The sequence below is a fragment of the Diadema setosum genome, chromosome 21 (assembly GCF_964275005.1).
Source record: "Diadema setosum chromosome 21, eeDiaSeto1, whole genome shotgun sequence".
Taxonomy (NCBI): domain Eukaryota; kingdom Metazoa; phylum Echinodermata; class Echinoidea; order Diadematoida; family Diadematidae; genus Diadema; species Diadema setosum.
This window is the reverse complement of record NC_092705.1, coordinates 21,881,997-21,894,601: the sequence shown is the minus strand read 5'-3', so window position 1 is coordinate 21,894,601 and position 12,605 is coordinate 21,881,997. Positions and strand designations below refer to the sequence as shown.

The 12,605-nt window shown below is 37.9% G+C and overlaps 1 protein-coding gene across 1 annotated transcript in view; it reads left to right on the top strand.

Annotated features, from left to right (window-relative positions):
- Nucleotides 1-12,605, top strand: part of LOC140244681 (uncharacterized) — a 133,443-nt gene that overhangs the window by 97,117 nt on the left and 23,721 nt on the right. The window contains exons 5-6 of the mRNA XM_072324298.1: nt 7,427-7,531; nt 11,573-11,776. Of these exons, the coding sequence (XP_072180399.1) occupies nt 7,427-7,531; nt 11,573-11,776 (309 nt within the window). The remainder of the gene's footprint in view (nt 1-7,426; nt 7,532-11,572; nt 11,777-12,605) is intronic.

Genomic DNA, 12,605 nt, shown 5'->3' with positions numbered 1-12,605 from the left:
ATGATATCTTCAATCAAACTTAACTTTTTTATAGCCACTTAAAGTGGGTAAAACAGTTTCACATTGGAATTTTGGAGTTTGAGCAATTCACTTGTGCTATGGGTATATTCTCGTATTGGAGAATGTTGATGCTTTAGGTACGTAGATATCATAAAATGGCCTTTTCAGTCATTGGGAAGTCTCTAATCACATTTCCAATTTGTTCAGGGAACAACAACCCTTTGGAACGTTGAACCATTTTGATTAAGTTTCCTTTACTGTCTAACAAGAGTGGATGCAAGTTGCACAAGAGTTATGGCAAAATGGAAGAAGTTTGTATTATATTTAAATGAAGAGACGAATGTGCAACTTATTATTATACTCCCATTTAAAGTTACCATGCACATTTTTGGTTTTTACTGCAAATGTGGAATATTTCAGGGTGTGGAAATTTTTACTTTTGGCACGGAAGTACTGTCATCCAAAGAATTTCTTTAAAAAAGATAATAGATAGACATATTCAGTAAAATTAGCCCTGCATGAAAAGTTGCCATTTTAACAGTACTACGTTGTAGGTTCTCATATGTCACAGCCAGATCTGTTTAGATACAGTCATACAAATGTAGGGACTAGCCTTTTCAAAGATTGATGTGGCTTCTACAGATTTCTTCTGTCAACTTCTGTCTCTTAGCTACAGCTATGATTGGCAAATTTGTTAAATTTCAGAGCCTTACACTGCCTCCAAATGTGCAATACATTGTACTTGTGCCTTCTGAGAGAATAAATCATGTTGAAATCACTCGCTAAATGTTAGGAGTAATAAAAAGATCAGAGTAGAATGGCTCATAAATACAGCATTTGGAAATCAGTGTTGTTATGATTGCTTCAGGCCGTGCTAAATTCCCTCCCCAGTATAATGTGAGAGAGAATAGAGACGGAACAGATTTTAAAAAGAGAAGAAAAAAGGTGCATTTATGATGTTGACTGTCTCCAAGAATGTTCGTGAGCTATTTCTATTGCGATTCCTCGCGTCACAAATCTGTTTTCTCCAGCGAGTAAGCAAACACGGCATTCTGAGCGGGGGATATTTGCACTGCCCTGATATGAACTCACGTGTCCTGTCACTTATCGCCCAGTCTCCTAGCTACCTGTATTACATCAGGCTTTCCCAAGTTAACCACTGCCAGTAGGATCGACTTTGACCTCTTGGCCTACATTTTTAAATATTTCTCAGATTCCCTTTCCTCCTTGTAACAGAGACAAGTTGCCTTCTTTTACTGGAACCCAATCTTCATAATTTCTTTTGAAACATCTTCACTGTCTTGTTCAGAGAAAAACTTTTCATATTACTGGAGTGACATCATACCCCATTCACATTTCTCTTTCTCTTCTGCTACCCCCTCCCTCCCAACCCCCCCCCCCCCCACCTTCATTATTTGCTTAGCCACTCAATCTTCTATTTCATATCTCTCTTCGCTGTCAATGAACCTCCTTTTAAACCTAAAGCATGTTAGAGGTTTTCTTTTATCAAGGTTGTTGCTTTTGCAGGCAAATGTTGGACTTCATGTAAATTGGTCAAAAACCATTCAAAACTTTTTAAAAAGGGGGATGGGTGTGCCTTGTTGAAAGAAAATTACAGCTCCTTAAATGTATTCTTTTCATCATGTTCTTCATGAATATTTTGTCAAAATTATGCAAGGGAAATGAATGTTTTTGAACTGCCTACTAGAAGATATTCATGGCATTTGAAGAACACCAGAAAATTTTGGTGGTCCTTATATTCCTTTTTTTTTTTTTAGATCATAGACATACTCCACTGAAAATAATCATCATAGTTTTATTATTGTGTATGTAATTCTGTAATGCAATAATTTTACAATAATCTTCCTTCCTCTGTAGAAGTTAGTATAATTGAGATGACATATTATGATCTAATGCAAGAAAATGTTTCTATAAAAGGCATCCCAACATTGAGAATTTTGATAATGTGAGTGAATTACAACACTTGTTGCAGAATCTCTGGCACTTCACAAGCCAAGAATATGTCACAGGATACCTCTTTTGTGGGGTGCTCGTTTGATGGATGGTAATGAGAAGGCACATGATGAGAAAGACAAACCTGATAATTAAATATTGACGATTGTTCCCAATCATCAATCAATCCCTCACAGTTGTAGAGGCTATTCGTGTGTGACCATGCCTTTGTGGGGTCCCCTAGTATATAGTGGTGTTTGCTTGGTCGTATTTGTCTGCAGATATTTGTAGACTGTGCTATTTCTGGCTCGTCATATTTCCCACTTCGCCCCCATCTCCCACACGTGTGCTAATGACCTGCCGTTCCTTCTTTCCTACTCCACTCCTATTTCCTCTGCTCACCTATATGCCCTCCTCATTCTTTCTCTCTCTGTCTATATACACCTGTCTATCTGTCTGTCCATCTATCTATCTATCTATCTATCTATCTATCTATCTATCTATCTATCTATCTGTCTACCTATCTATCTATCTGTCTATCTATCTATCTATCTCTCTTTCTATCTATCCATCTATCTGTCTGTCTATCTATCTATCTATCTATCTTTCTATATATCTATATATCTATCTATCTCTCTCACTGTATATATAAATTGGTCCTCCTCTCTATATATTTCTCTCCTCCTTTCATCTTTGTTATAGAAATTTCCTATGTCAGGTTGCTTGGCCCTTTTCTAACTGTCTCGGTAACTGGGTTTACATTTGATATTTTTTGCCAATCCATCAGCTCAATATATTTTTCAATCTCAGTAGACATGTTTCTTTAGGTATTAATCAGTTTGTTTGTTTGTCTGTGTAATCATCATTCTGTTTATCTTTCTATCTGCGGCGATAATCTCTCATGTTTACTATCTCTTTTATTTTGTAAAGATATTTCACTATCAAGTCTCATTTGATCTTCAGTCCTTCCTCTCAACCTTGTCTCTGTTTTTCACTGTCTCTTTTTCTTTATCTCTCTCCATTCTCTTTGTTTCCATATCTTTTTTATTTGTCTGTATGTTTATGTTTTTTTTTCTCTCCTGTCTCTCTGTATACCCCTATATCTCTCTCTATATATGTTTTCTCTCCGTGTTAAATTTATCTATTGCTGTCTGTCCTTATATGTTTATTCCCTCTCTCCCTCTCCCCTCTCTCTTTGTGTGTTTTTCTGTGCTTTTGTATTGCTGTCTGTCATATATCTCTTCCCCCTCTCTCATCTCTTCCCCCTCTCCCCATATGTTCCAATCTATATGTCCCCCCCCCCCCACCCTTCCTTTATCCCAGGGTAATCCGTGTTCCGTCTGATCACCCCATTCCCCTCTCAGGTCAAAGCCAAACCTGGTAAACAGGATGTAGGCCCTCAGCCACTAGTCTTTCCCCGCTGAACACATCAAATCCTTCCCTGAGCCCCTTCCTCACAAAGCACCCCACAACAATGGCAACATACTCTCGTACTAGCTGCCATGGCAACAGCGTGTATAAACAACCAATCAGCTGTGAGCATTGGGATGGCTGTTCTGAAAGCTGAAGTTATTTGGATTTCTGTTGTCTTTGTCTTGTCTGTTTGTAATGTTGAAATTGGGGTCTTGCTCTAATAAAAAAACATAAAGTTTGAGCATTTATTGATTTTATTGTTATGTAATTGTTAGCAAGGAAATAATTATTGTGAATTAGTATATAGTCAAAGCTGCCAACAAAATATTTGCCATTATGTTACAAAATGGCTTTATTATGCTCATGTTTGTAGTGTAATGATTTCATGAGAGGTTGGTGCCATATTTTTTTTTACTTTTTTTATTGCTGGAAATACATTATTTTTATTCACTCACTTGTTCCCAAGTGTGTGTTCATCAGTGTTAATACACAAAGAAAATACCCATGCACTAGCTGCAAGGTCACTTTCAATGGATTTCAAAGAATTAGTGAGGAATTCTCTTGGAATAGGTAGAAAAGTCATTTTTCAAGAATCATCTTGTTTATTACAATTTTGTGCCACTAATTAGTAATTTTTCTTCTTTTTTTTTATTATTTGTTAGGGTTTTTGGTTTGGTGTTTGTGCACCTGTATGTTTTGTTGAAATGTATGCCTAAATGGATTAATGATATGAACAGTCTTGATGGAAGGCTAAATGAGATAAAACATGCGAGAGACCTTACTATCATTTATAACCACTGTGACACGTGCCTTAGTCTGATTTACTTTGACCTTTGTGGAATGACAAGGTTTTATCTGAGAGGTTACATTTTGATCTTTACTAAGCTCTCTCTGACAGCATTACATCCAAGCAGTGCAGTGTCTGACAAGATGCCATAACTGTGATTTGATTATTGATATCAGACAGTTGTGCCATCAGCCAATGTCTTTTCACTGAATGTCACTATTCGTCACCCATGTATGTTTAAACATATGAAGAGTTTGTTTGCAAAAACCGATAAGTCCATTTTTAAAGATTTTGAAGTACGGTCTCTCTCATGAAGTACAAAATAATACCTTTTAAATGATATATAGGTCACTACATAAAAGGTATATTTTTGAAGTTATGGTCAAAAGAAGCAAAACTTTTTTTTTACTGTTCTCTTTATTTTTCTTGACCTTTAATCGCAAATATCTCCATTTGACAAATATGGACTTATCGGTTTTTGCAAACAAACTCTTCATAATATATTGGGGGAAAAAGGGCTCATTGATCTTAATGGGAACAAAATTGTTGGTGTTTTGTTTTTCTTCATTATAGAATATTTTTGTTTACGGCAGGCTTGAGTGGTGGTTGGTTATGCCATTTCTTGATTTTGTTGTTGTTTTTGTTATTTTTTTAATGCTCAGATCATCATCAAACCTGCTAGTCGTAGTGGTATGATTACTATTAACTCTCCCAATTGCATATAGCTCGGTACAGAAGAACATATTGTTCTTACACAGCTGCATTATGATCAGGGCATCATTTCATAAAAAGTTGATATGACAGCAGCTCTTGTTGGAATGGAAATTGTCATGGTAGCGGCGAGAATCTGCCTTCTTCATTGGCTGTTGCTATAGAAAGTTGCCATTCTAGCAAGAGTTGCTATCCTAATATCTTTTATGAAATAGGACCCTGAAGTCTAAAATCAACTGGGTCATTTCATTCTCTCATGTCCTTAGGTAGTAGGAAGCCATTTCAGGGAGAATGTCATGTGGAAACTTTGTAATGAAGTGCTGGAAAGTGTTACAAACTGGTGGACAATTAGACAGGCTGGAAGTAGAATACTGCCCTCATGTGTTTACAAATGCTACAGTGCTTAGCACAGGGAGCTCTGTGCAACCAGGGAGGTGGTTTCACTTCCCTGGTGCAATACAACACAATGCAAAAGTTTGTGTGTAAGCCCAAATGCAGTGATAATATATAAATATAGTTTGTGCATTTTTTCACAGTATTAGCAAGAAAGGAACAATAATAATGTCATGCCATATCACAACAGTTTTTTTTAACATAATGGTGATAATAACTCAGTAAAGAGTAAAAAGTAAAACAAGTAGATATGTATCTAGATCAACAGCCAGTGGAACCGTTCCAAATGGAAGCCAAATACCTATATAAAAATAATGCTCTTTCCAGGTATCATTTTACAGACTTTGATAGAAATCAAGAACTTTACTGTATTTGTGATAGCCAGGTCACTCTGAAATAAGTTGAAATTGCATAGTACTGTTATTATTCACACCAAGTGCACAAAATTGCACTTGATAAAATGTGATGACTTCAGATTTCCCAATTTGTAGTCAGTAAAGGTTAAAGAATTTAAACTGTCTGAAGTTTTTTTTTCCTCTTGTAGAAAGTTGTAAATTTGTTCTAAGAAGAAGAAGAAGAAGAAGAAGAAGAAGAAGAAGAAGAAGAAGAAGAATTTCAATTAGTGCAATTATACTGTACATTATTATACTTTTACACTATTATACAGATATAGGATAATAAATTCATTTAGGTCAGTACCCTTTGGTCAGTAGTGGAAATGTCTAAATATTTCTTCTTTGCTTATGCATCTTATTATATTCAAATATATTAAGTAAGAATTGACAAAAACACCATTACCATAAAATAACATTAAACCATATATTTTATAACTTTTGAGGGCATTGTACTTGTGTAAACTGGGTCCTAGAGTTTTAAGCAGTTATCTAAAAAGATAGTACAAGAAAACATTCAGCATTTGACATTTTGATTGCAAACAAAACGATTCCTGCGTGTGATCGGCAAGTGACGTGACCAGGAGCGTGTTTTCGTAATATTTATGCGTGCGTAGGCAGTTATCTCTTTATGCATGTGATGAGCAGTGTTGTGACGAGTGTTCTTTGTTGTTATGACAAGACTTTCCTCGGGGCAATTGAATTAGGCAGGCAATGGGCCATGAAGCCATGGTGTAAATGCCTTTTTAGTGAGCTCTTTTTTCAGAGTTTTTATCATCAAATTTCAAATGGATAATTCACACTTGTGTGATTGTGGTTGCTCAGTGTCATGGGGGCGTACCAGTACTGCTTTTTAAATATGCCAGCAATAGAAAGAGTCCATAAAAGGAGACTCGACCCTTTTGCTCAGAGATTCAAAGCACTTGGTGCATCAATTTTCAAAACTCCAACAAGCCATCACTATTAATCACATCACTTCTTTATTTCTTTCCTTTTTTCCTTCTTTGTCATGTGCAAAGAAGTGAACGACAGGTGCTAGGTGATATGTTCCCAATAGATGGTAATACGATCCCATATTGGCAGAATTGCACAAAATATTCCAATTCCAAAATGTGCTTATGTAATGATCAGGCCTCTAGTTTAAACAGGCTGGCAGTTTGCATTTCTTTTTAACCACATTCTTCTACCACAACCATAGTTGGTCACCCTAACCTCATCTCATTTCAGCGCTATTTCCTATCTAAATTTGATGTTCGAATCTATTTATTGCACGATTGTGTTTCTAATTGTAACTTTCCCATCAGAGCATTTAGTCGTACATGTAGATTTCTGACAAACAATTACATTTTCTACATAGATTTCTTTTCTTATGGGCATGTACCATTGCTTGACATTCAGAGAGGTGATGAAGACAGTACACTTGGTAGACAAATGTGTATTCTTATTTTCATTTTGATTGTGTCACAGTTCCGGTCTAATTGTCCAGCAACAGTGATGCCTGTAAATAATATACGTGTATATTAGCTATTCTTTACCTCAACAGAAATATTATATATCCACATCTTATACTGATTTCATTATAGACCATATACGCTTGTCATTTTATCATTCTTCAGGTAGCTACAGTTCTTGCAACAGTCTTTATATTTCTATGACTACCTTTCCATCGTAGCAGTACATAGGCCATCATCCCACACTCATTACTAATAATCAGTAGTACCATTACATCTTTTTTTCTCCATCTTTCTCTCTCTTTCCCCTTCCTAACCTACTGTAGAAGTGCGTCGCTTTCTATCTAAGTCGATGCCCCAGAGCCCCGCCTTTCATACCCCTACCCAGGGGAGCACAGAAGACCTTCTGGAGGGACCAATGTCCATGCCAGGTAGGAGAGAAATAAAAGTGATAAGAAGTGAAAGTGTTATAGCGCCACCTACCAACATGCAGAGTGTGGCGCAGAGTGGTAGTGGCATCCCAGCATGCAATGCAAGCAGTTGATCCAAAGCCGTTCGCACTCTGTAAAGGCCGACTCAATTTCATGTGGGTGCCTTTTTTAATCCGGTAGTATGATGTTGATGTGGCATTATACATCTTTGTTCATTGGACTTTCAAAATCTTACATATATGAAGGAGCATACAGAATGATGTTCTGATGCGGCTATGAAAAATAGGATCTTTAAGAAACAAAAACTTCCATCTATACCTGTGAGTTGACCACACTGTGTATGAAGGGCTGTGGATTCATCTTTCTCCTGTAGTGCAATACCTTTAATCTTTTATCTCTGTTTACTGATACTTTTCCTTCAATGTTTTGGCTCGCTGTTAAAGGGATGGTTTAGTTTTGGTTTAGATGGGGCTTCAGGTTTCCGACTTTTTTTGTGAGATAATGAGAAACCTCTTTTATAAAATATGAAAGAGCAAACAATACTAAGAGGAATTCAAAGTTTATTTAATAGAAAATGGTTTTGAAATGACTGAGATATCCAAAAACAATGAGGTCCTAATCAAAAGGTGAAACCCACATTCAATTAGGACCATTTTGGTTCACTTAGGTCTTTTTTAGTATCTCCACCATTTCAAAACTAATTTTCATCAAATAAACTTTGAATTACTTTTAGAATTGGATGCTCTTTCATATTTCGTAAGTGGTTTATAATCATGCTGCAAAAAGTTAAAGTCTGAATCTCCAACTCAACCAAAACTATACCAAGTTTATTTTCAAATCAAGGAACTTATCTGCCTAATAGCAGAGTACAGGGATGCTGGCATCATTTCATAGGGTAAATTATCTTTCCTGTTGTGAAGTTGCATGGTCACAAGAATCACACTTTTCTTTTGCTATGTAGGTCTGCACTTAATTTGAGCCTTCTTTTTGCATTCCAACATTCCAACATTCTAACAATCTATCATTAATACTAGACTTTGTTACAGAATCTGACCTAATCTTTTTCACTCTAAAATGGTTATCAATGTTTACTTTCTCGATAACTTCCAAGTTTTTGACTACAGTATATACTTGCATTTTTAGTGCAGTAAACGTACAGTTGTACTTTTGCTGTAATAACAATAACAATTTTAAAGACAAGTGATAGAAAAATATTTGCTACCGTTGATGCTGTGAAGACATTTCCATGAAGCAGTTATTTTATGTTTTATATGAAAGAGAGTATGATATTTATATTTATGTGAGAGAGTCTTTAACATTCTGTGTTGAGCAGGTGTTTTGTTTTCATTGTGTTGTTCGCCTGTTTCATTGAGACGATGTGATGTGATGTGGGCTATGCTTAGTTGAGGGGTAGCTTCAGGAATAATCCCCCAGTCCACGAGAACTAAGCAACGTGGTAATGAAAAAAGGAAAAAAAAAAGAGAGAGAACATGCCTTTTTTGCCAATCACGTGGCTGAACATGAGGCTTTTTTCCTCCCAAAAGCATCTAGGAGTGTTATTCAAGCTCCCTTGTTGTCCGAACAATGATTGGTCTATACCCTCTAGAAGCAGCAGCTACAGAGAACTCATTTGTGAAAATTATTGTACAACTCTTTTTTCCCCCTCTTTCTTTTTCTTCATGCTTGTTCCTCCCCCCCCCCTTCTTTTTTTGCCCTGTTGAGTCCTTTCTTTGTGTGTCAGCACATTAAGGAGCACAATACAGAAGTTTTCTCAGAGGCGAATTTGAAGAGGAGGAAGAATGGCTACGAGTTCTGACCCAAGGACACTGTCTTTGTAAAGGAACGTCTAGCAAGATTCTAGCAAAGGCTACCAATGCGCGCTCGTGTCTTGCACCAACACTTCTAGGGTCACCAATGCCGTAGGCAAATTTATTTGAACATCCCTGCAAGCCCCGTAGAGATGTTTTGGAAACCAAAAAAACCCAACAACAACCTTAGAAACATTTTTTTTTTTTTTTTTTTTTTTTGGGGGGGGGGTATCATAATGTTTGAATTGTGGGCAAAGTATGATATTGGAGTGTACTTAACAAAACCTGATATAAAAAAGACATCATAAAATATGAAAAGAAAGAGCAAATATATGAGAAGTCAAAGAACTGACATAATGGATGTTATAGGAGATGTTTATGAAATATATTCATAATTATGGGGGAGTATTAATTCATGCAAATTTTCACACTTAGTTTTAATAGCTTTAAAAGATGGGAAATTCATATGTTATACTTAAAAAAAAACAAGATGTCACTTGTCATCCAATTGATTTCTCTATTTTTTATCGAATACATACAATGAATTCAAAAATCTGCTTATAACCACGATGAAATCTGTAGCATTATAATTATGAGGATTATGACAATGATGGTTATTGTTATTATTGTTATAATTTTTATTTTCACTTTGAACAAATTTTAGACCTTTCTATTCCACTGGATGCTTCTAGTCTAACTGATGTATTCTATTTTTTCCTTTGCCATCTGTGTTAAGTAATTGAAGACATTCATTACAACTGTCAAAGAGAAAAGGATATCTAGCAACACATACCCTAAAGACAGGATGTGTTTTGATTGTAGAAAGGATTTATCATTGAAAGTGTGTGTTCGAGATGGATGCATGTTAGAACAGCAGGAGATGTGCAGAAATGATTTTGGTAGTTGCAAATTACCGTGCTAGAATGAAAGTGGGCTTCCATCAGGGTGGAACATAGCTATCTGGGTAATAGCCTTATCTCCTCTGCGCTCATTATGTCAGCTGACCAGTGGTCTGTAAGGCGTGATGTTTTATGTTCAGGATTTAGAGAGCTTTGGCCTGCTTGTCTAACTTTGGCTTCATGGAGCTTTTCCTGTCGTGCGGCCAGCTAGAACCGGACAGGGCAGTGTAGTTTACTTCAGTCTCTATATAAGCCCATGCAGACTGCTTCTCCGAAATGCCATGTAGTGATTTGAGGGTCACCTGGTCTGTGTTTCCCCCCTCACTCCGGCCTCTTGCCTGCTATTCTATTTTCTATAAATACCGGCATAGTCCTCAAACACAGCAGCCCTCCTCTCCCCGGGCACTCCTCAGCATAAGAAGAGGTTAATCTGTTTGGAGGGTTGTTGAGGCCCACTGAACTGAAACATCCCTTTTGTAGAGTTTCGCCTGCTGCCAGGCGGCCTGGATTACGGCTTTCTTTCCGTAATGCCTGCTGTAACAGTCCGTGCGGAGATTGCACCAACCCTTGAACAGAGTTGATGATAGTGAGTGAAGACTGCTGGACAGAACTATGTCATGAGGAATGGCCAGGACCCAAGAGGACTTGGTCTTGCCCTGATGTCCAGCTTGGGTTCCCCAGCAAAGGCACTTCTTGTGCAAAGTGCAAACTTTACCCATGGGTACCTCAGCAACCCATGATATGTCTTCAAATCACCACCTTGCCTGGTGCATTTGACAGCATTTGACAACATTTGACAGCATTTCCAGAGGAGTCTGACCCATGTATCATGTCTCCCGTATTCACCCTTGGTCCGGCAGTGACAGCATCTCCGTGGTCAAATACCGCTCTTTCCGCATCCTCCAGAACGTGTCGTTCAGAGGGTGCTTCTCATCCCTCAACCAGGGTCACCTCAACCATGTCGCAAAGCACTCCCTCCTCTCACCGGCTGGATGGTAGCTTATCTCGGATAGCCACATCATCTCCACACTCCACCAAAATGGAGCCTGGCTCCCGAACTCCTCTGAGGACTCGTACGGGCTCAGCGCCCCTCCCACCACCCTCCCGCCTGGTGATGGAGACCACGTTCCCCGTTTCAGGGAGCGAGCCCAGAGTGACCATGAGGTCTTTGAGTATCGATGAAATATCTCTAGCTGATAAACACTTGACTAATGTGCCACCAAGAGTATCTCTGGAGAGCCAAGCCAGGACTATGCCTCCCTTACACCCCTCCTTGAGGCGAGTGTCGTACGAATCTCAGTGCAATTCTCCAAATGTCTCTTTCCAATCCGCAGGGAGCCACGAGGATCTCCTTGGGGGCCGAGATTCCAGGATCAGGGCGTCAGGGAGCAGCCATGGGAGTTCCATCGGCCATGCTGCCCTGAAGACCCGCGTCAAGCCACCCAAGCCCAGGCACAGGCCCATACGCAGGTCCAAGACCGACTTGGGCGACCCCAAGATCATCAAGGCTGCCCTCACACTTGCCAAAATGCAAGGAGGTATGTACATGTACTTTATCATTCCTACAGTAAACAAGCATCTGGTGTGCTCTCTGCAGTTGAAAAATAAAATGTCCCTTTCTTTTCCAATTGTTATTGTTGGTATATCTATCTATGGAAGGTATTTGATCATAGTTTAAACACACAGAGTCAATGAACTGAGCATTGAAACTTTCACTTCACTCAGAAAGTAAGACATTGGTGAATTTTTCAACATTTTTATCCAATCAGGAATTGGTGATATTGGCTTCACTCACATATACATGGATGTGAGATAGGGGGATTATGACGTGCACTTATAACTCTCATTAGTTTGTAAGTAAGTTAAAAAAAAAATAATTCTTGCAAAGCTCATTTTCTATTTAGAAGAATTTAGCAATATTGGACATTTCTGCGTTCAAAATTAAGCAATGCTAAATTATGACGACTATGTGAAGTACTAATTCCTTCTTTTGTTTTTGAATAGAATACTGAACAAAATTGTGAAGACATTTGTGCACATGTTGTAGCAGGCATGACTGTATCACCCTGTCCAATTTGCCCAAATTATGGCTGATATGACAATTTCACTGATAATATGGTATACTGACTGTCACATTACTACTGGTGCTCCATGTGCCAGAAATTTGAATTCACAGCTTTCTTATCTTTTGGGTGAAGTTGACAAGACTTTCACTCTTTTGGGTGAAGTTGACAAGACTTTCACTCTTCATTTTATTTGATCACAATTTTTAGAAAAAAAAAATGAGCTAACATTTGAAAGTCTAATACTTTCCTGGGGCGTTTGTTCAAATCTTGATTGAAATTCACTGCTCTGTTGGATTAATTC